The sequence below is a fragment of the Lepus europaeus genome, chromosome 1 (genome assembly GCF_033115175.1).
Source record: "Lepus europaeus isolate LE1 chromosome 1, mLepTim1.pri, whole genome shotgun sequence".
NCBI lineage: Eukaryota > Metazoa > Chordata > Mammalia > Lagomorpha > Leporidae > Lepus > Lepus europaeus.
The window spans coordinates 101940012-101963458 of record NC_084827.1 but is presented as its reverse complement, the minus strand read 5'-3'; the positions used below and the strand labels follow the sequence as shown (position 1 = coordinate 101963458).

Below are 23447 nucleotides of genomic sequence, written 5' to 3'. Positions count from 1 at the left end.
ATGTAATTTTTTTCATGAATACATGAAAAATCTGATCAGGCATGCAACAATGAAGAGCACATGTGTCTGAGGCGTCACAGGATGAAGGAGAATGACACCACGTTCACACTCGGGCTGGGCTCTGTGCTGGGTTGAACAGTGTCCCCTCACCCCAATTCTGTTTACCTAGACCCTCCGAATGTGACCTTATTTATAGAGTATGCATGTGTAATTAGTTGAGATGAGATCATACTGGATTCGGGTGGGCACTAAATCCAATCACTGGTATCCTTACAAGAGGGAAACACAGGCACACAAAGGAAGGAAAGCCGTGTGATGACAGAGGCAGACTGCAGGGAGCTACAAGCCGAGGATTACTAGCAAACCCTGGGAGAGAGCAGAGAGGCATGCAACAGCCCATCTCAGTGTCAGACTCCTGGCCTCCAGAACCATGAGGGGGCACATTTCTATTGTGTTACGCTGCCAAGTTCATGGTAATTTATTATGGCAGTCCTAGGAAACTCGTAAGAGTCAAGTTGAAAAGTGGACCTTCAAAAGTAACACAGTTGATGAGGATGTAGAAAAAGTGGAACCTTTCTGCATTGTTGGCGGAAATATAGAAAAATATACAGCCATAGTAGAAAATAATATGGCAACTCCTCAAAATGTAAACCTAAGATTACTAATATGATCAGTAATTCCACTTCTGGGTAAATATTCAAAAGGCTTGAAAGCAGGCCCTCAAATAGATATCCGTACAAACATGTTCATAGCAGCATAATTAATAATAGCCAAAACAAGGAAGCAACCCAACTGTCCTCTGATGGATGAATGGATAAGCAAAATATAATACGCTAACACACAATGGAGTATTATTCTACCTTAAAAAGGAGGTTTTGACACAGACTGCTACCTGAATGAATCCTTGAATACAGTATGCTAAGTGAAATAAACCAGTCCCAAAAGGAGAAATGCTATATAATTCCACTTATATAAGGTACCTAGAGTTTTCATATTCACTGAGACAAGAAGAGTAGAATGGAGGTTACTAGGGACTAGAGGGAAGGAGGTATGGGGAGTTGTAGTTTAATGGCTTAAAAGTTTCACTTTTGAAAGATGAAAAGTTCTGGAGATGGATGGTGGTGGTACGTGCATATGAATGTACTTAATACCTCTAAACTGTTCACTTAAAGTGGCAAAGATGGTAAAGTTTACCACAATATAAAAATTGGGGGGCAGAGTGCTAGCACAGCAGGTTAAGTTGCCACCTGCAATGCCAGCATCCCATATTGGAGTGCTTGTTTGAGTTCTGGCTGCACCACCTCCCATCCAGCTTCCATGGCAGATGATCATGCAAGTACTTAGGACCCCACCACTCATGTGGGAGACCTGGATGGAGTTCCGGGCTTCAGCCTGGCTCAGTACTGGCTGTTGTGGCCATTTAGGGGAAGTAAACCAGCAGATGGAAGATCTCTCAGTCCCTCTCTGTGTCACTCTGCTTTTCAAATAACTATTTTAAAATTTTTTTTTAGATCTTCTTGAATAGTAATATAACTTTACCACAATGTAAGCCCTCGGGAGAAAAAAAACCAGAGGAGTTGAAATCAAAACTTCATGAAGAACAGGAAGGAAAGAAGATATATGCACCTTAATGCAGCCCAGTTGCAGATTGTAATAGAAACAGATTTTGATGATAAAGTGTCTCCATAACATCCTAGTGCAATAAAAATCTCCAAAAAAAAAAAAAAAGACCACATCATTCAGGAAAGTCCATCATCAGTGAGACTGAAGTAGCCAGTAATCAATGTATTTTGCATCCCATGGATTACCACACAATTAAGCTCAGTGCAACCATGCAGTAGTCAGCAATATTCCTTTTGCAAACCAACTATTTTCATAAGATGAAAAAACAAGGACTTGGTAGTAAGATCTCCTCCCACTGGCAGCATCAAGAATTTATCAGAAATTTAATAGACTTTGCAGATGAATTTGGAAAATAAGTTTTTTTTTAAAAAATATTTATTCAAAAGGCAGAGTTATAGATAGAAAGGAAGAGATGGAGAGAAAAAGAGATCTTCCATCCTCTGTCTCACTCCTCAAATGGCTGCAATGGCTGGGGCTGACCCAGGCTGAAGCCAGGAGCATGAAACTCCAGCCAGGTTTCTCACACAGGTGGCAGGGGCTCAAGCAATTGGGTCATCTGCTGCTGCTTTCCCAGGTGCGTTAGAAGGGAGCTGGGTCAGAAGTGGAACAGCCAGGACTTGAACTGGTGCTCAGATGGGAGACCCAGGGTGCAGGCAGCAACTGTGTTACAACATCCGCCCAGAAAATAAGTTTTGATCAGCAGCAGCTGGGAAACTTAGGTAGGCATCAGCTGCTAAACTAAAGAAAGACATAGAGGTCAAATTGGTTGTGGAAAGAATGGAGTCAAGAGCCAATCAAATAACTGAACTGTGAAAAGACCAAACCTGACTTCTAACAGAAGGCAGTCATAGGAGGAGGAATTACGGATCACTAGAAAAGTCTCTCAGGGAAGAATGAAATGGCAGCAGCCATCCTTCTAGAATCATAGAGACCACAAGCAAGTGCTCCACAAAACTGAGACCAGGAGAATAGAGCAGAAGAGTCTTCAGTTCCTGATGGGCATATGGACCTTTGAGTCAGATCACCTGTACCTCACCATTAGGATGCTGGCAATTTACTTTCCAGTTCTTGGATGCGCTTCTGCTGGAATTAATAACAGGTGTCAGGAGACACAAGCTTCATCATGCAGGCTTCTTGTGTTACTCAGCACAGTTAAAATTTATCAATTTCAGTAGGAACCAGGGCATTTTTAAGAAGCCATACCTATTCTGTATTTGTTTGTGAGAGATTTTGGTTTGTTAATATAGTGCACTTTGTAAAACAAATGAACAATATTCTGCTTGAAGGTAAAATCTTTAAAAATGGCATCTTGTATGTCTAGGTGAAACTGATTTAAACTTTCAGAATAAAAGGGAATCCAGAGAAATAATTTTAGTTATTATTTCAGAGTACTTTCAGGTCTACCTGACTGGTCTTTGCTTCTTTTTCTGTCTCTCTTTATATTTGTTTTTAACTTTAGTCTGAATATTGTCTCGTTTTTAGAATGATATTCTTAGATCGTAAAGAGACTGTATGGGCTGTGTCTTTCTCTGGTTATGTAGTGAGTGAAGTGCTCTTTACCCAAAAAAGCAAGAGTTTCAAATAAGAGTATTTAATGATATTTGGGAAGGTAGTCATTTTTCTGTGCATTATTACAGCTGTGTCTAACTTTTTATAGCTAAAGAGCTGTCCTCTTATACATACTCACCAAGATGTCCAGTGGAAAAAGAGAATGCATCACAGTGGATCCAATACAAGGATCACTGTTACACTTCTGACCAGGCACTGCACAGTTTCTCAGAGGCCAAGCAGTTGTGTTCAGAACTGGGTGAGTTAAAATTCATTGATTTTTCTTTGACTCAATGATTTACTTCTTAGAAATGCTTCCTAAAGAAATAATCTGAAATAATGATTGAATTTTGAAAATATTTTTAAAGCACTCACTCTTTATAATAGTTTTATAATCTAATTTCCCAATGGTAATCACCCACTGTAGAAATAGTTAAGTATTTTATGACAAAGGAGCTCAGTGGAATTTTGGGATAGCTGTTAAAAGTTATTACTGTAAGAATAAGTACATGGAGAATGAAAGGGGGAAGAAGTATCACAGAAGAAGCTAAGTGAACTGTTAAGTAAAAATACTGACAAATGAATTGAAATGGCTTTAAATATAGCTAGATATGCCTAAATGATGAGGTAAAATTTTTATAAAGTTAGCTAAATAGTATAAATAAAATACAGATTTTCATTACCTAGTTACTGATCAGTAATCTTAGCCTAACCAAGGCAACAAAATTAAAAAAGCATGGGCACTAAGGTTTCTGCATGAAATTAACCCATATCCTCTGGACATCAAAAGGGACCAGGCTTTTTGTCTTCAGATTTTACTGTTTTAGAGAAAGCAGCAGTGATTGGCTCTGGCCCATGATAAATGTCTCCTATAGCCAAACTATAAAGTGACCTCTAAACAACCCATCTAGAGTATTTCAGAGACCCAAATTGTTCACCTGCCTCCTCAGCTAGTAGTTTAGCCAGACAGATGCCATTTATTTATTTTGCTAAGTGTGATTAAAGTGTCCTAGTTATTGCAGAACTACACAGTGGGAACTGTTGTGTGTTATGCCTATGCTCCCATGATGGCCACACATATGTATGTTCCTCCTAAAAGAGCAAATAGAAAGGTTTGTTATAAATACAGTATATGGATTAAACACTGAAACCTTTGAAGCAGGAAGGTCTGGGTTCAAATACCAGTCCCCACAGGTCCTAGCAAAATGACATTTACATAATTATTTTGCTTTTCTCATCTGAACCATGAGAATGAAAAGAGCCCTTCCTTCCAAGGTTGGTGGAGGCTGGGATGTTGTAATGAAAACAGATACTGGACACTGTGCCCTGCAAATAGTGAGCTCTCAAAATCTTATTAGAAAGGTTGAGCTTGACTTTCCGTTTCTGTAACTGGCTAGCTATATAAATGAACAACTTACTAACACACTTGAGTTTCTGTTTTCCTCAACTGTAAGACAGTGATGATACCATCCCCTGTAGGGTTGTATGATATTAAACAAGGTTTATAGAAAGCATCTGCACGGTGGTGGTCTGGAAGATGCCCCACACCACAAAAATGACGGTTCAAATAAGGCTAAACTTTTTGCAGTTGAAGACTATTTGATTCCACCTGTGATTGTCTTCCAAGTCTAGTTATTATTTTATTTCTATTATATATCTCATTCTGGTGAAAATCCGTATTTTCTCTAGATTTACCTAGCGAACTCCAAGAACACTCACTCACTCACTCAATTCCATACTATCTTAAGGAACTTACAATGGTCCTAACCAAGTTTATTTATGTGTAAGTTAATACTAAAAGGAGGGCATCCCAAACCTATTGGCTTTTTAAAATTTATTTTTTGACAGGCAGAGTTAGACAGTGAGAGAGAGAGAGAGACAGAGAGAAAGGTCTTCCTTTTTCCATTGGTTCACCCCCCAAGTGGCCGCCACGGCCGGTGCGTTGCTGATTCGAAGCCAGGAGCCAGGTGCTTCCTCCTGGTCTCCCATGCGGGTGCAGGGCCCAAGGACCTAGGCCATCCTCCACTGCCTTCCCAGGCCACAGCAGAGAGTTTGACTGGAAAAGGAGCAGCCGGGACAGAATCCGGAGCCCCGACTGGGACTAGAACCCGGGGTGCTGGCGCCGCAGGTAGAGGATTAGCCTAGTGAGCCACGGCGTCAGCCCCTATTGGCTTTTATTTTCATTTACCATCACAGGTTTAAAACTAAGTAGTTAGACAAAAAAGAGCTGTTGAAGTGAGAGTACTGAAAATCCTTAAGATACACTTTTTCATCACATATTCTCTTTTATTATGACTAACTTTTCAAGCACAGAGGTCTCACGCTTAGGCAGTGCCAAGATCCAAAACTATTGCCAGATAAATATTTTGAAAAAAAGCAGGGAATTTCTTTATATAAAGTTTTAACCTGGAAATATTTCTAACTTTTTTTTGGAAGTACTTTTAAAATTTTGGTATGAATGCCAGTCTTTAAAAGCAGACGCTGTGTAAAGCTTGAATTTCTGAATGATTCTGTTCATAATATTTTTTCCATGTGGCTCATTAAGAATAAATAACTTTCCTAGTTTTCATAAAGCTAATTAATTGGTTTGTTTTCCTCCAGCAGATCATTCTGCAACTATTGTTACCATAGAGGATGAAGAGGAGAATAAATTTGTGAGCAGACTGATGAGGGAAAATAATAATATTACCATGAGAGTCTGGCTTGGATTATCCCAGAGTTCTGCTGGTAAGCGACACATTAGTGTGCACAGTTAAAAGAATTCAGACTTGTCCCAAACACCAAGTCAGTCCTACTGAAGAATGTCAGGTAGTTGTCTGCTCTTACTGATAGCTTCACCAACTCTACCAGCTGTTCTAGAAGTCTATCAATTTTAAGTGAGTATAAACTTATTAGTGATGCTAGAGACCACTAATGAAATAGGAAATCAGGATAAGTCCATTGGAATTGTTGGAGGGGTTTATTTCTAAGATCTTTGGATCAACCCCAGGATTTTTTTCCTCTTCCGAAAATGTCTCTCTTGCCTGTCTACCCACAAGAAACCCATGACTGACTTCCCTTACAGCTCTCATGGCTGTCACCCCATAGTTGTAGCTCATAATTCTATTATTTGAAAAGTTACCTTCTTGTCATCCCTTTATCTCTCAAAATATTTTTACCACAGATAAAAATTAAGCCTTAGTAGAGCTTTTTTGTAAACAAGCTTAGTTAAATCACAGGAAATTAACTCAAAGGGAATTTATGGGAAAATTTTCCAGTAAGCAATAATAGATATTAGACTGAACTTGGAATTGATAATGAATTTGAGTATAAATTTGATAGAAGAGTGGGAAATATTTTATATTTTGTACAAAATTTAATTTAAATAATTTAAATATTAATTCTAAAATGTTATAGACTTGTCAAAAATGATTGAGTTTGAATTTGGCCAACTGAATGAATTAAAAATTGCGCTTATTCTATCACCACAAGGTGGTGCCGTCTCAACCAGAAAACAAAAATGGAGCCATGGAGGGATGGGGGCTTACCTTCCTGGGCCACTCTAGACCCTTCTTGTTCTGCCAGTATATCTAATTATATGAGTCTTTTAAATGGAGAAGAAAGAGCAAGTCCTTAAAAATCTATCCCTGTAGGGCTAGTGCCATGGCTCATTTGGTTAATCCTCCGCCTGTGGCACTGGCATCCCATATGGACACCAGGTTCTAGTCTCGGTTGCTCCTCTTCCAGTCCAGCTCTCTGCTGTGGCCCAGGAGGGCAGTGGAGGATGGCCCAAGTGCTTGGGCCCTGCACCTGCATGGGAGACCAGGAGAAGCATCTGGCTCCTGACTTCGGATTGGCACAGCGGGGACCATGGTGGCCATTTGGGGAGTGAACCAAAGGAAGGAAGACCTCTCACTGTCTGTAACTCTACCTGTCAAATAAAAAAAAAAAATCTATCTTTTGTAATCCTCACTTGAATTGAAATACTATGTTCTATGTCAGTGCTGTGCAGCAGAATTTTGTGCAAAGAAAGAAATGTTCTATATTTACCCTGTCCAATATAATAATGACTAGCTACATGTGACTTTTTTTTAAAAAAGATTTATTTATTTATTTATCTTAAAGTCAGAGTTACAAAAAGAGAGAAGGAGAGAGAGAGAGTCTTCTATCCGTTGGTTCATTCCCCAATTGACCACAATGGCTGGAGCTGCACCGATCCAAAGCCAGGAGCCAGGAACTTCTTCCAAGTCTCCCACATGGGTGCAGGGGCCCAAGGACTTGGGCCATCTTCTACTGTTTTCCCAGGCTATAGCAGAGAGCTGGATTGGAAATGCAGCAGCTGGGGCTCAAACTGGCACCCATATGGGATGCCAGCACTGCAGGCAGCTTTACCCACTATGCCACAGTGCCAACCACGTCTTTTTAAAAAAAAAAAAAAAGATTTACTTATTTGAAAGGCAGAGTTACAGGGCGGGGGGTTGGGGGGAGAGAGATGAGAGATGAGAGATACCTTCCATCCACTGGTTCACTTCCAAAATGGGCACAACGGCCAAAACTAGGAGTTAGGAGTTTCTTCTGGGTCTCCCACATGGATGCAGGAGCCCAAGCACTTGGGCCATCCTCTGCTGCATTCCCAGGTGCTTTAACAGAGATCTGGATCAGAAGTACAGCAGATGGAACTCAAACGGGTGCCCATGTGGAATGCTGGCACATAACCCGCCATATCACAACACCATCCCCCAACACATGACTCTTGACCACTTGAAATATGACGAGTGCAACTAAAGAACTGAGTACTTATTTAAACTTTTTTCCCTTTTTAAGGAATTTCATTTTGGATAATGGCTATCATATTGGACAGTACAGTTCTAAGTAAAATTTAGTAGTTTTGTGGCAATAGATATAGTAGTATTTAATTTGTTTGTTCAGATCAATCCTGGAATTGGTTGGATGGATCAGAAGTGACGTTTGTCAAGTGGGAAAATAAAAGCAATAGTGATGGTGGAAAATGTAGCATTTTGTTAGCTTCAAATGAAACTTGGAAAAAAGTTGAATGTTCTCCTGGCTATGGAAGAGTGGTCTGCCGAGTTCCTCTGAGTAAGTATGTAACCTGTCCTGAAGAAAGCTTCTTGCAGAACAGGTCAGGAAATAAATGTGCAGTCCACTTATATGCAGAATACTGTACTTGGCCCTGAAGTCTTTAGTCCTGAAAGTGTATCCAAACACCTGCATAAAAATTATACTGCAAGAGACAGTAAACGTAGAAGATGTCCAAAGCTCCCAAATGAAACTATTCAACAATCTAAACTTTGGATAGTTCTTTTCTGACTATTCTAGATTAAGTTATTAGGGAAGATGTATAAGAGCAGAAAATACTGAAGCTGAAAACTGAAAGGTCATCTAAATAAAGATTAGGGACAGGTGGAGGTACCAGTTGGCGCAGATAACCTTTAGTAGATGGAGCTTACTGAGAGCTGAAGGAAGAGCAGGAAGGTGGGCAGCTGCTAGCTACACAGTTTTTGATGCAAAATCAAGAGTTCTGGTTTTTTCCTGAGAGGCATGAAAAGCAACTGGAAAAAGTAGGGGGTTAGAGTGGTGTATTTCAAGAGTTCTGTTTTGTCCATGTGGATATGAGAGAACCATGTGGAGATGCCTAGTGTGCAGCTGACATAGAGAAGGGAGATCAGCTCAGAGGTGTTAAGTCACAGTGCATCTGTGCAAAATGCAGAGAAAGAGATGGGACCGTGTTTGCATTTGGATAGCTCAGGACTAAATTATGTCATCCAAGGGCTTAAATCATTTTAAAGCAAATAATACTCTATTTGTCCCTAGCCAAGTCAAAGACATTTACAGCTTTAAGCAATTTGCTATCAAGTTAGGAGTAATATTCAAAAAGTGATAGTCCCAAAAGCATGTTGGAAGGACAACTGAGAATAATGAAAATGCTTTAATTTATTTGGAGGAAAATTCTTAAGGCAGTGAAGAGAATTTTAATGGAAAGGAAAACATTTTAATTCGAAAAGAAAGCACTTGGGTATTTGATGATGATTTTGAAGCTATGAAGCAATCCCTTTTCATTGTATCTAATTTGTACACAGCTTAAGGCTGTGTCACACGCTTCATGTATGAAATTAATAATAATGATTACTTTTGCATTCTCCCTTCCAATGCCAAACCTTTCCCCGTTCCAGGCCCTGACTACAGAGGAATAGCCATCACATTTGCTGTGCTCGGTGTCCTAGTGCTTGTCAGCGGACTGATTTGGTTCCTCTTCCTAAGAAACCGTTTCCACTGGAGAGGCTTCTCATCAGTTCGGTATGAACAAGGAATGAATGAAGAGGAGATTGTGCTTCCTTCTTTCCATGACTAAATTCTTCTGGAAGTTTGCTAATTTGCACTAATGTGTAAGAAAAAATGAGCCACTTAAAAGTGTCCCAGTGTCAGTATTTACTCTGCTCCAAAGTACAAGTCTGAAGTACTCTTCAGTGGTTCAGTTGCTGTGCTGGTATCCACAAGCAACTGGCCACCAAATGCCATGTTTACAAACTCTACTTAAATAGAAAACAGGTCTCAAGCTGGAACTAAAGTCTGAATGCTTTGTAGGGTAATAAGTCTAACGTGCATCTTCTCTGTGAGTATGTGGTGGTAACCAGGATGATATACTTTAGTAACATTTTCAACATGTCGTGGAAAATTTAAACAGGCATAAGTACTAGGTTATCCAACTACCTTCTAATTTTAAGAGCATCTGGCCAAATGCAAACTTAGAACCTCAAGATAAAAGCCCAACTGTAAATAATATTGATTTTGTTTCAAAAAAAAGCCATTTGTAGCATTTGGGGAAAATTATTGAACAATAACATTTTCCTTTTGTTTAGGAAAATGATGTCTTATACTATTGCTTCTTATACTATTCCAAAGATATTTTATACCAGTGTAATCTAAAGGCAAATATTTTTATCCATAATTCATAATAAAACAACTTTTACATATTTAAAGTGAGTATATTATTGTTAGCTTGCTTAGGTACCCTGTAGTAGTGTATTTTGTCTTTTCTGATGTCGGACATATGAGTATTTGTTTTCTAAAGAGATTCAATGAGGATAAGAATGTTTGAAAAGCTCACAATTTATATGCAAGGATTTCAAAAAGTTTGTGGAAAATGCCTATTATGAAAAAATTATGCATGTTTTGTGAATGGATTTAAAAAAATTTTTGGCATCAAAATAAGCATAATTTTCAATGCTATTGTCCACAAACTTTTTGAAGTATCCTCACTTGACACAACCTGCCAACTTTTGACCAAAATGTTTTTATTACTTTGTTGCCTTTTTACATGAAATAAACAGGAGAGCAGTCCATGAAGGAAATTGTTTATGTAACTTGCACTTGTAAAAATGAGATTTTTTACAATAAATCTCTAAGCCCTGAAGTTACTACTAAAATATTTTAAATTATGAAAAATAAAACATTGTTTTGTAATTATCACTTTAAATTTTACCACCTAGAATATATTCTTAATAATAATAATAAGGGAGGAGATGTACAATTTGGGATATGCTCAAGCTGAGTTGCCCCAAATGGTGGAGTTAGAAATGTGCCAGGGGATTCCAATACAATCCCATCAAGGTGGCATGTACCAATGCCATCTCACTAGTCCAAGTGATCAATTTCAGTTCACAATTGATCATAATGATAGGTCTAAAAGTCAAAGGGATCACATAAACAAGACTAGCGTCTGCTAATACTAACTGGTAGAATAAAAAAGGGAGAGAATAATCCAACATGGGAAGCGGGATGCACAGCAGACTCATAGAATGGCAGATGTCCTAAACAGCACTCTGGCCTCAGAATCAGCCCTTAAGGCATTTGGATCTGGCTCAAGAGCCCATGAGAGTATTTTAGGCATGGAAAGCCAAGACACTCTGGAAAAAAAACAAAAAAAAACAAAAACAAAAAAACCTAAATGAAAGATCTCTGCGAGTGAGATCCCAGTAGAAAGAATGGGCCATCAAAGAAGGAGGTAACTTTCTCTGAAGGGAAGAGAGAACTTCCACTTTGACTATGACCTTGTCTAAATAAGATCGAAGTTGGTGAACTCAAAAGGCTTCCATAGCCTTGGCAACTCATGACTAGAGCCTAGGGAGATTACTGACGCCATAAACAAGAGTGTCAATTTGTTAAGTCAACAACAGGAGTCACTGTGCACTTACTCCTCATGTAGGATCTCTGTCCTTTATGTGTTGTTCAATGTGAATTAATGCTATAACTAATACTCAAACAGTATTTTACACTTTATATTCTGTATGGGTGCAAACTGATGAAATCTTTACTTAACATATACTAAATGGATCTTCTGTATATAAAGAGAATTGAAAATGAATCTTGATGTGAATAGAATGGGAGAGGGAGCGGGAGTTGGGAGGGGTGCGGGTGGGAGGGAAGTTATGGGGGGGAAGAAGCCATTGTAATCCATAAACTGTACTTTGGAAATTTAAATTTACTAAATAACAGTTAATAATAATAATAATACCAACTGGACATGATGAATGCTTTATTCAGTGTTTATATTTGTACTTTAGAATATTTTTCTATAAAATTCATAGCTTTATTTTAAATTTAGTTTTTATACTACCATAAAGTTGTAAATAATTTTCTAAGATAGCTTTAAGGTAGCCTACAATTCCCTTAAGTATTTTTCATTGAATTTGTTAGACTAGTTCTTTTGCCCTGTGATCTGTAAAATTTTAGTCATTAAGATGTAAAGTTTTATCTTTTAAGTAAACATGTTGCTGTTGATCCTTATTGAAAAAAAACCTCTGGATTGGGCTTCATTATTTTAGGCATACAGTGTAACAAGAAATAAAGTGCCCAGCTATTATAAGTAGAACATTGTTTAGAGAGTTTGTGTTTATTTAAAAAAATTTATTTGAGAGACAGAGAAACAGAAAGAGCGAAATATCCCATCTGCTGTCTCATTCCCCAAATGCCCACAACAGCCAGGGGTGTGTCAGGCTGAAGCCAGGAGCTAGGAACTGCATCTGGGTCTGCTACACATAGGTGGCAGGGCCAATTACTTGAGCTATCACCTGCTGCCTGCCAAGGTGTATAACAGGAGGCTGGAATAAGGAATAGAGCCTGGACTAGAAGGCAAGCACTCCAAAATGGAATGCAAGCATCCCACCCAGTGTCCACTGTGTGCATTCTTTAAAGAATAACTATTATCATCCCTACATTGTTGAATGTTTGATTGTAGTTTCCTTTCCAGATTCCTGTTGCTCAATATATCAGGTTCAGCATGGGTCCCATCTAGGTTCTACTTTTTTCTCATTCTTCATGCTCCTCTTAGAAGATATGTCCACCCTTTCACATCCCTTCCAAGGCATTCAACAACCATTTCTACACTCATAGTTCAGACATACAGTTCTAGGATCATACTTCCAACTATCCATTGGACATGAGAGTGCCTCTCAGCCTGTTCAGAATTTCTCATAGTGTTTTTCTGTCCTCATTTCCCCTGTTCCAGATGTGTCAGGAGAACTAGAGACAGCCCATTTCTGTTTTTCCTAACTAATCCAGCTATTTCACATTGACAGAATTCATCGCTTAAAACAAGGCAGCAGGGCTGGGCATTGTGGCCCAGTAGGATAAATTGGTGCTAGGGATTCCCGAATCTCATATAAGAGTGTCAGATTGAGCACCAGCTACTCTGCTTCTGATCTAGTTTCTTGCTGATGATTCCTGGAAGGCAATAGATGATGGCTCAAGTGCTTGGGCCCCTGCTACCTCCATCAAGCACACAGATGGAGTTTTGGGTTTCTGGCTTTGGCCCGGCTGTTATGGGGATTTGGAGAGTGAACTGGCAGATGAATGATATTCTCTCTCAGTCTCTCTCTCTGGCTGTGTATGTATGTGTATGTGTGCCTTTCAAAGAAAATGAAAATAAATAAAATTTTAAATTTATTTGTACTCTAATTATATATACAACATTTTTTTAAAAGACAAAATGGCAAGTAGACCTAATGATGAAGTATAGGGACAAATATAGAAGTGGTACCAATAATCACTCATCTTTTTCCTTCCTCCCCAATTGCCTGTCCCCATCCTTGATCCTAAGACTAGATATTTTCATAATTTTGGGTATTTTCTCCTAAAAGTGGATACTGCAGTCTTAGTAACCCCAATTTTCCCCCCACTTCTGAGATTATTTTTCTGGAGATAGAAGTTCAGATTCCTTTCACTTTGGCTCATTTAGTCCTAAAAACCTCTTATAAAAGCAAAGATCTAATTGTTATTCATTGGTCAACACTTTATCTTTCTTCAGAAGACAAATTCTGACCAGTTCTCAAAGTCTTTTTGACTAGATCTTATTATCTGTGGTGTTATCTCTAATTCCCTATATATTGTAAATTAAATTAAACTGTAAACCATATCTACATCTCAACAAATTTAGGGTACAAACATGTACTTCTTGTTTCTCTCAAGCCAAATTAGTCACAAGCAGAACTTGATAAGTTTATTTCCTATTACCACTACCACTTCTTCTTTTATTCTCTTATTAGGAAGAAACTGCATCTTCCTTGTCTCCCAAGCTAGGAGTCAGAAGTCATTGTCAAATCCCCTTTCCCTTCTCCCAAATCCAGCCATACTGCCAATTCAATGTCAGATGCCTCACAAAGCAGGTTTTTGCCAATGTCCATTTTCAGGTTTTCTTAATCCCCCCTCCATTATTTGTAACACCTCTCACTTTAGTGGCCTTTCTCTTTCATCTGTTTCCTGCCTCCTGGACACAGGGGAGCTGAGATACACAGAGGAGAACTCCCCCTGTTTGGCTCTAAAGTCATCTTGGCCTCGCTCTCTCAGACCAAAGATGTGTTCAGCAATGCTAAGCCCAAGGGCCTTTCTCAAAGATCTTACATAAAGGCTTGGTGATCACCAAAGCTAAGAAATCTTGGGGCCTTGGTTCCTTGGCCAAATGCCCTTTTGAAGCCATATAGGCTCAAGTCAAGATTGATCTCACTGCTTAACAATAGAGAGGTAAAATCTCAGATAAAACTGCGCTCTAGAAATTAGGAAACCACTGGTTATCTCAGCTAGTGAGAGTGCAGCAGCGCAGAGCAGCCAGAATCCAGATGGGAGTGAGCCAAAAAACAAAAGAATTATGAACATGGGGAATGTGAGATTTGGAGGAGGATGTGGAGAGGGAAGGAGGGGGTGGAATGGGGTCACCTCCGGAGGGAAAAGGGGCACTGATGAAGGGTGTTTCCCCAAAAGAGGGAGGAAAGAGGCTTAAAGGTTTAGAAACTGAGAGGAAAAACAATAAGAGCAAGCAGTGGGGAGAAGTTGATGAATCAGGGCAGACAGGGCGTCTTTAGTGGAGGAAGATGAGACAAGGGGTTAGTTTCAAGTCCACAGAAAAAGGAACTCAGGCTTGCATGGGATGGGGAAGTTCGCCTTCCTGTGTGAAGCCACTAAAGGATGACCTGCCTGAAAGAGAAAGGAGAGCAGATCAGTATTTGAAAACATTTATTTATGCCCAAGGGTCCCACTTTTCTTGTGGAGCAGAAGGTGAGGTCTTCTGTTGAGAAAGACAAAGCCAAGTGACAGGGTCTCAGCTCAAAAAGAGTAATAAAAGTGAATTGTCTTGGCCAGCGCCGTGGCTTAACAGGCTAATCCTCCGCCTTGAGGCGCCGGCACACCGGGTTCTAGTCCCGGTCGGGGCACCGGATTCTATCCCGGTTGCCTCTCTTCCAGGCCAGCTCTCTGCTATGGCCCGGGAAGGCAGTGGAGGATGGCCCAAGTGCTTGGCCCTGCACCCGCATGGGAGACCAGGAGAAGCACCTGGCTCCTGGCTTCAGATCAGCGAGATGTGCCGGCCACAGCGGCCATTGGAGGGTGAACCAACGGCAAAAAGGAAGACCTTTCTCTGTCTCTCTCTCTCTCTCACTATCCACTCTGCCTGTCAAAAAAAAAAAAAAAAAAAAAAAGTGAATTGTCCAATGAGAGGAATAGGTAAGCGCAATAAACAAGATTAAATTAAGTAAGAGGGTCACAGAAGAGGTACACCAGGGCCCAGATGAAATGAAGAGCTGTATATTTGTAGTGACAACCATCAGGAGAATTCATTGATTTCCTCTACACATCAGTAAAGTTGAGGAAAGTAGACTGTGAAGAAGCAAGAAGAGACTCCAGGCTCAGGGCTGGTCTGCTGGGTGCCCTGGAGAGAGAGAGGGATGGAAGCTTCCAGGCTGGACTGAGAAGGGAGAACAAAAGGCTGGGGAAAATGAAGTCAAGGGGCTGGAGGCTGGAATGAGACCAAAGCAAGTTGGAGCAAGAGTGAAGTGAAAATCTAAGGTCTGACCTGTGATTGGAAAGAGGAGTATCATGAGCTTTTAGTATCCCATTATCCCATATGGAGGGTAAGTAGCGTGTTTTAGCATCTTAGCATAAAAAAAGAGTCCACAGGCACCAGATTAACAATGGAAAAAATAGACTTCTCCTTAGTTCACATGACTTAGAAAAATAACACTGTTGAAGTGGGGCATTTGCCTGAAGAAGATTGATGCGTTAGGGTGCCAATTCTATGGTAAACCTGAGAAATAGTTTAACACGATGTAAAACACATTAATAAAATATAGTTTGGTGCGTGAAGTAGGGATGAAGAAGACTTTCTCAACTGCATGGAACTGGTCATTTTATTTGTATAGTTGGCAAGGCAAAGGAGAACTAAGCTGTCACAATCTTTGTTTATAAACAAAAAGTACCTTTGCAAGGATTCACTTTGGGTCTGGGTTTAGTATGTAAACTCATTGTTGAAAGTTTGAAAGGAAGAATGGAAATACATGAACAAGACCATAAAACTGGACTCTGGGAGAGTCCAGCAGAAGACCTGGGCTATGGTTCTTTTTTCTTTCTTTCTTTCTTTCTTTTTTTTTTTGGCATTTACTGTGTGCCCATGAGTAAGTCACATTCCTTCTGTGTGTCCCAGTTTGCTTATCAACAAATGAAGATGCTCCCACCACCTCTACCACTCTGCAACTCTCATTATATAGACCCTGTTGGTCACATTTCCATTTTAGACTGTCAAAGACACAGAAAGGGTTTGAACACATTCAAAAGAGTTAGAGTGTTAGAGACTAATCTTTGAGCAGTTTTAGAAAACTTTAGTTTATAGAAAAATTGAGCAGAAAGTAAAGAGAGTTCCGATGTACCTGCTTACACATGCAGCCCCAGCTTCCCCTATTATTAACATCCAACATTAGCATGGTGCATTTGTTAATGTACTACGAGCCAATAACAATACATCATTATTACTCTAAGCCCAGAGTTTACACTAGAGCTCATCTGTTTTGTACAGTCAGTGTATAGTGATACACAGCCACCATTACAGGACCGTACAGAATAATTTCATTGCTGGAATAATATACTCTGCTCCACCTGTTCATCCCTCCCTTCTTTTTTGTTCCCAACCCCTGGCAATCACTTGTGTTTTTACTGTCATAGTTTTCCCTTTTCTGAAATGTCATATAGTTAGAATCATACATTATAAAATCTTTTCAGACTGGCTGCTTTCACTTAGATGTGTCTCTTATTGGCTCGATAGCTCATTTATTTTTAGCACTGAGTAATATTTCCCTACATAGAGGTACCACAGTTTGTCCTTCACTTGTTGAAGGTAGTCTTGGTGTTTCCAGGTTTTGGCAATTATGAATAAAAACTGCTGTAAAGCAGTTTTTCTGTGCGTGTAAGTTTTTGACTCCATTTATGCAATACTAAGGAGTCAGATTGCTGGATCATATGATGAGAATATGGTTAATTTTAGAGGTGAGGACTGTGACAAAGCCATCAAGCTGCCACTGCGGATGCCTCCATCCCATATCTCGGGGCTGCAGTTTGAGTCCTGCCTCTGCTTCTGATCCAGTTTCCTGCTAATATGCACCCTGGGAGGCAACAGTGATGGTTCAAATACCTGGCACTCATGTGGGAGAATCAGCATTCCCAGCTACTAGTTTCATCCTGAAACATTCCTGGCTGTTGTGGGCATTTGGAATTTGAATCAGTGGATCAGATTCTCATTCTCTCTCTCACTCTCTCTCATTCTGCCTTTCAAATAAACAACTAAGTAAAATTTTAAAGAGAATGTTTACTTTTTTGTTTACAAAGCAGCCAAACTGTTCTCCACAGTAGCCCAATCATGCTGCATTCCAGCCAGCCATGAACAAGAGTTCTTATTGTTCCACATCTTCACCACCGTGCATTGTCAGTATCTGAGTTTTGGATCATTTTGATAGATATGTAGTGTTATTTCATCTTTAATTTGCAGTTCCCTAAAGACATACAATGTTGAGCATCTTTTCCTATGATTTCCCATCTATATATCTTCCTTTTTGAGATATCTGTTCAGATTGCCCATTTGTTAATTGGGTCATTGTATTCTTGTGTTTAGACTAGATTTGATGGAACTCTTGCCAATGGCATGAAGCTAAAACAAGCCAAGCTTTGTCTCTCTCTCTCTTTTTTTTTTTTTTTTTTTGACAGGCAGAGTGGACAGTGAGAGAGAGAGATAGACAGAAAGGTCTTCCTTTTGCCGTTGGTTCACCCTCCAATGGCCACCGTGGCCGGCGCGGTGCGCTGATCCGATGGCAGGAGCCAGGTGCTTCTTCTGGTCTCCCATGCAGGTGCAGGGCCCAAGTACTTGGGCCATCCTCCATTGCACTCCCGGGCCACAGCAGAGAGCTGGCCTGGAAGAGGGGCAACTGGGACAGAATCCGGTGCCCCGACCGGGACTAGAACTCGGTGTGCCGGCGCCACAAGGCAGAGGATTAGCCTGTTGAGCTACGGCGCCGGCCTAAGCTTATCTCTTGTCTGGTTCCAGAGGCTCTCAGGGGCTAGGTTACAGTTGTATGGTTCATAAAGACTTTTTTTTTTTTTTTTTTTTTTTGCTGTGATCATGATCACCTTTTTCAGAATAAATTAAGATATTAAATAGTATTTTACATAAAGCACTAAAAAGTACAACCATTCAAATTCAAAAATCTTCCAAATTACCATGACTATTCTACTCACCAAATCCAGGAGCTGGGGACAGAGTCCTAAGAGGAATGGTCGAGAAGGGAGTTTCTGGTGGCCAGACACAATGTCACCAGAGATGAGACGTAATGACAAGGCGTCTCTTATGCACCGGGCACATGGCTTCTGTGGCCCTGTGGCCAGAAAAGCATGACCCGAATCCGATCCGGAGGAAATATCAGACACCCTCAAACTGAGGGGCACGCGACACTACCACCGGCCAGCACCCTTCCGTCGTGTTTAGTCATGAAAGCCAAAGAGTGACAGGGACACGTCCAGGGTTTGAGGAGACGGAGCAAACTCGGTACCTCAGTGCAGTGACTGACCCTGGGTTGGCTTCTGAGATGGAGAAGCCGTAAAGGAGGGACCACCGGCAAAAGTGCTGTGGGCTGTAGATGAGTTTAGCGGTGCTACACCAGCGCTGATTTCCCGGTTTTGATCTTTGGACCGGAGTTACATAAGATGTTAATATTCAGAGACGCGGTCTGCAGGGCTACGGTACTGCGCTGTTTTTAAGACACTTTTAGAAAGTCCGGGATTGTCTCAACTCAAATAACAAGTTAGAGACGTTGAAGAGACAAGTTCCAGAGGGCCCGCGCCTGGCCCAGCCGCAGACCCCGGCCCCGCTAGCGGCGTCCGCCCTCCTCGGCCCGGCGCCAGCGCCCGCCCGGGGCCGCGGTGGGAGGGGTCGGCCCCGCGCTCCGGACTTCCGAGAAGCGCCGCCCCCGGCCCGCCGCCGCCGCCCGCCGCCCGCTCTCGGCGCCCGTCGCAGCCGTCATGCCCCGGGCCGCGCTGCCCACGCTCCTGCTGGGCCTCGCTGCTGTCGCCGCCGCGGGTAAGCTGCCCTCGCCGTGCCCGCGCCTCGGCCCGCGCGCGGCCGTCGTCGCCCCCTGCCTCGCGCCGGAGGGGGCGCGCGGGGTCCGCCTTCCGCCTCCTGGCCGCTGGCGCAATGCGCCCCCGCGGGCCCCGGAGGTCTGGGGGCGCCCGCCTGCACCGGGGCCCCCTCTTTCTCTCTCGCACCACGTCCCTGGGCGGGACCCCAGAACGGGACTGAGTGCGCGGAGAGAGGAGGGCTGAGTCCCACGGCGGCAGTGGTGTCCGAGCCCTGTGGCGGTGACTGGAGGAGCGAGGAGTTGGCCCCGGAGGGCTCCGGGCGGGCGGGCGGGCGCGCGGCCGGGGCGGGGGGCTCCGGTGGGGCCGAGGCGGCGGTGTTTGTCCGCCTGGTTGGTGGTCAAGTGTGGGACCCAGGAAAGCAGTTCAGCCAAATAACGCCTGAGGCGAGAGGGACGTGAGCGGGCGAGGGCTCGGGTTTCGCTCAAGTCGTGGGGTTGGAAAATCCTGGGAGTGTGGTGCCAGCTGCATCCGAAGAGACTGCACGACTAGTCATGTCCACTCCTGAGGAAAACAGTTCTACCCGCGTTTCCTGTGAGTATGGAAAACAAAACAAAAACAGGGTTTCCACACACGCGTGTCAAAACGATGACGGGGGCACTCTGGGGAAGACTTCCATCCAAAAATTCCGGGAATTAAAGAGCAAAGTCAACAAGAAGACCGTGCTGGAACAAAATGATTGTGCAAGCCACTTTCCCCCGCGTCCCTGGCAGGTGATGTGCGCTCCCGCTGGAAGCCTGCTGCGGGGCGCGCGGGCGTGGAGGCTGCGCGCTCACCACCTGCCCGGTGCCTGCGCGCTCTCCGCGGCTCTCCTGGACGCTTTTGCGGACCCGCGATGATGACCAGTTGTGCCATCTGCTGCCAACTGGAGGAGCAGGATGAAGACGCGCTGCTGCTCCCGCCGTCTAGACTGAGCATCTGCGTTTTGTCCAAGACAGGACTGGCCTCAAGGCTGGGCAGGCTGAGCTGTTTCTGGAGGGTATGCGCTCCGCTTATGCACCCCCCAACCTCCCTCCCCTGCTATAATGGGAGTGCCTATTTGACCTACCCTCTTGGCTGCCATGCGTTTGTGCTTGAGGCTTGTGGGAAAAATACCAGTTTCTAGATTTTTTGATATCCCTCTTATTCAGTGAAGCTACTTTGAGCAGCAGAAGACAGACTTTTCTGTGGAAAGTTTTGTTCTTTTCCTTTTCTGAGTTCATTGTGGATAAATGGGCGTTTTAAGGGCTTTAGAAGAAGTGCAGACATTGAATAAATTAATGCTGTTAATCGCCTCCTCTTGGTCAGGGGGCTTTAAAGATTAATTTAGAAAGCACATGAGCTTTGGCCTTGCTAGTTACCCAACTCATCTCCACTTAAGTACAATGGATATAATACTCACAGGGCTTTTGTGAGCAAGCATTAAATCAGAAGCCTGTGTCTGGTACCTTTTTCAGGCATGCTGTCTTGGTTTCCATCCCTTTGTTCTCTTAATACAAAACGAGAGGAAATAACTGCAGCTAGAAAACTTGAGTACCACTGCATGTGTTTTGGATGTTGATGTTCATTGGGCATCACGTGCATGATGGTATAGGGGCTGAAAAACTACTTATATGTTTTTATCATGGTATCTCACTAATAATCTATCCAGACAAGATCAGGAGTCAAGAGCTTTATTAAGGTTATCATGAAATTAGCTGAATAGTGAGATCCTTTTTTTTTTTTTAAGATTTATTTATTTATATGAAAGAGTTACACAGAGAGAGAAGGACAGGCAGAGAGAGAGAGAGAGGTCTTCCATCCGCTGGTTTACTCCCCAGATGGCCGCAACAGCTGGAGGTGCGCCAGTCCGAAGCCAGGAGTCAGGAGCTTCTTCTGGGTCTCCCACACGGGTGCAGGGATCCAAGGACTTGGGCCATCTTCTACTGCTTTCCCAGGCCATAGCAGAGAGCTGGATCAGAAGTAGAGCAGCCAGGGCTTGAACATGGTGCCCATATGGGAAGCTGGCATTGCATCACTGGCCCTGAATAGCGAGATCTTAATACAAAAGCTCTTATTGGAATTACTTTAAAAAAAATCAGTGTTGAATTGGAAATCATCATTTTTGTTCTTTATTACTTTGGAGTTTATTAGTGAAAATGATCTTACGTGATCCTGAAAATCACAGTGGACAAAACTTTCTTTAAATTCCTTGAGTAAGATTCCATTGCATGTTTTTTTTTGTTGTTGTTGTTGTTAGTTTTTTATCTTTTTAAATATTTATTTGAAAGGCAGAGTTACAGAGAGTGAGAGAGGTCTTCCGTCTGCCCGTTCACTCCACAGATGGCCACAATGGCAGGAGCTGCGCCAATCCAAAGCCAGAAGCCAAGAGTTTCTTCTGGGTCTCCCATGCCATCTTTTACTGCTTTCCCAGGACAGAGCAGAGAGCTGGATCGGAAGTGGAGCAGCCAGGACTTGAACCAGCGCCCATATGGAATGCTGGCACTGTAGGCAGTGACTTTACCCATTACGTCACAGTGCCAGCTAGATGGTCAGTACGTGTTCATCGGGTTAGTGATTTCCTGTGGGTTAGCTGGAAGGAGTGAATCGAAGCATGTTTAGACTACATCTTCATTCTGTGGTCATCTTGTAGATGAGAATCCAGGTATCTAATTGAACAGCTGGAAGGTACAGCCATGGTTGGGTACCCCTGCCTTTCTCCCTTATCTCATACCTTACCACCCTTCCTGCATTTTCTCTCTTCATCCACACAGACCTTCTGAGCACATGAACACCTGTTGGACCTTCTTCACAGACCACATGCCCCACCCCCATCATTCAGATCATTATTTGTGGGTCACCTTCTGGGGCTGTGCCTGAACCCCACAGGCCTTCTCTTTCACGTCTCCATGTTTTATCTTCAGAGTACTTCTGAGAGCATCTTGTTTGTTCATGTGTCTTCTGGTGTGGCTCATCCTACCAAGAGGGAGCCCTGAGGCAGCAGGGATTCTACTTTCTTGTGGAGTTTTTTTTTTTTTAATTTTCACTTTTTTCTTTCCGATTATGTTACCTCTCCCATGAACTCATCTCATAATTGAAATCAAAGCATTAAATCCTTTCAATCTTTTGATGTCACTTTCTCTGACCTGTGTGAATGGCACAGCTATGTTGCAGGAAAATTATTTCAGATTAAATATTGTGTTTTTTTAAATTTTGAAATTTGTCTATTTTTCTTCCAATCAAAAAGCAGAATTACAGTTAGGTATTATTTCAGGACTTTTTTCGCTTTTGAGATACTTTTTAACAGTTTGCATATGTGTTGAAAACTAGTTTCATAGTTTTTCATTGTAAATATTAAGTATTTCATTTCTTTTGTGGATTATAGATTTTGAAGATAAATCTCGGGACCAAATCTGTAAAACAAAGGGCCAATGATGTCCCATGAGAAAGTTGCAGATGAGCACTGGCATGCTCCTCTATGGGTAAATATGACAGCTGTCTGTAGGGAGAAGAGGGAGGTGGACATCTTGGAAGCTGGGTGGGGAAAGGTGAGGTGGAGACTGTCAGAGAGCTCCATTTCCTTGAAACATGGGGAGATCTCACAGCCTAAAGTAGCCTTAGAACCTTCTGGATAGTCAGGGATTTAGAACAGCTAGCTACAAACATAGTATGTGCATATCCTATACATAGTAAACATAATGAACAACTCTCCTTCTTCCTGGGTCTCTGCAGATGACTACTGCTATCGTTACGGGAGAGGAGCAAAGGTCTTAGTATTGACAAGGAAAAAGAAAATCTTTGCCCTTTGTTAATATTTAGAACAAGTATGTCCCAAGGATCACTTCCTCTTGTGCTGTGCCTGCTGGGTAAAAAGAAGAACTTACAACAGAACAGCAAGTTCTATTAGATTTATCTGGTCATGCAAAATATGCCTGTGATTATGACATTTTATTCACTTAGCACGTGGTAATTTTAGGCAGCAGAGCTATATAGAAACTTTAGGAGTTATGTTAAGTACAGCTTTTAAAATTTTTATCAGACTCCTAAATTTCTGTACATATTAAATTAATAGAATTATGAAATTATAAATCCCTAAAGAGTCACTTAGCTGCATTATTAATAACAACCTATATTTTAGGACTGCTATGAGGAAGTAAAAGCAATAGAAAGTCACTTTGTAGAGAGTTTTGTGGGTAGGTTTTTAATCATTTCAGGGTTATAGCAAAGATACTTAGCTTTGTAGACAACATAGTATAGCCTTCCACTCACAAGATGCAGGAACTGCAACAGCTTTCCCCCAGGAGTTCTACAGCTTCTATTTCAACGCTTGTCTTCTCAAGCTAAGATGGATCTCCTTAATGGTGCTTAAAGCCTGTTTC

At 42.0% G+C, this 23447-nt stretch overlaps 1 protein-coding gene across 4 annotated transcripts in view; it reads left to right on the top strand.

The window, feature by feature from the left end:
• LY75 (lymphocyte antigen 75) overlaps nucleotides 1-23447 on the top strand; it is a 155090-nt gene that overhangs the window by 94935 nt on the left and 36708 nt on the right. Inside the window, exons 32-35 of one of the 4 annotated variants that reach the window (XM_062187228.1) lie at nucleotides 3281-3430; nucleotides 5776-5898; nucleotides 8080-8247; nucleotides 9342-11547. In XM_062187228.1, the coding sequence (XP_062043212.1) occupies nucleotides 3281-3430; nucleotides 5776-5898; nucleotides 8080-8247; nucleotides 9342-9520 (620 nt within the window). In that variant the 3' untranslated portion in view covers nucleotides 9521-11547. Of the gene's footprint in view, nucleotides 1-3280; nucleotides 3431-5772; nucleotides 5899-8079; nucleotides 8248-9341; nucleotides 11548-18948; nucleotides 19055-23447 lie in introns of those variants that run through there. The other 3 variants (XM_062187225.1, XM_062187232.1, XM_062187230.1) reach the window with 3 other exon arrangements.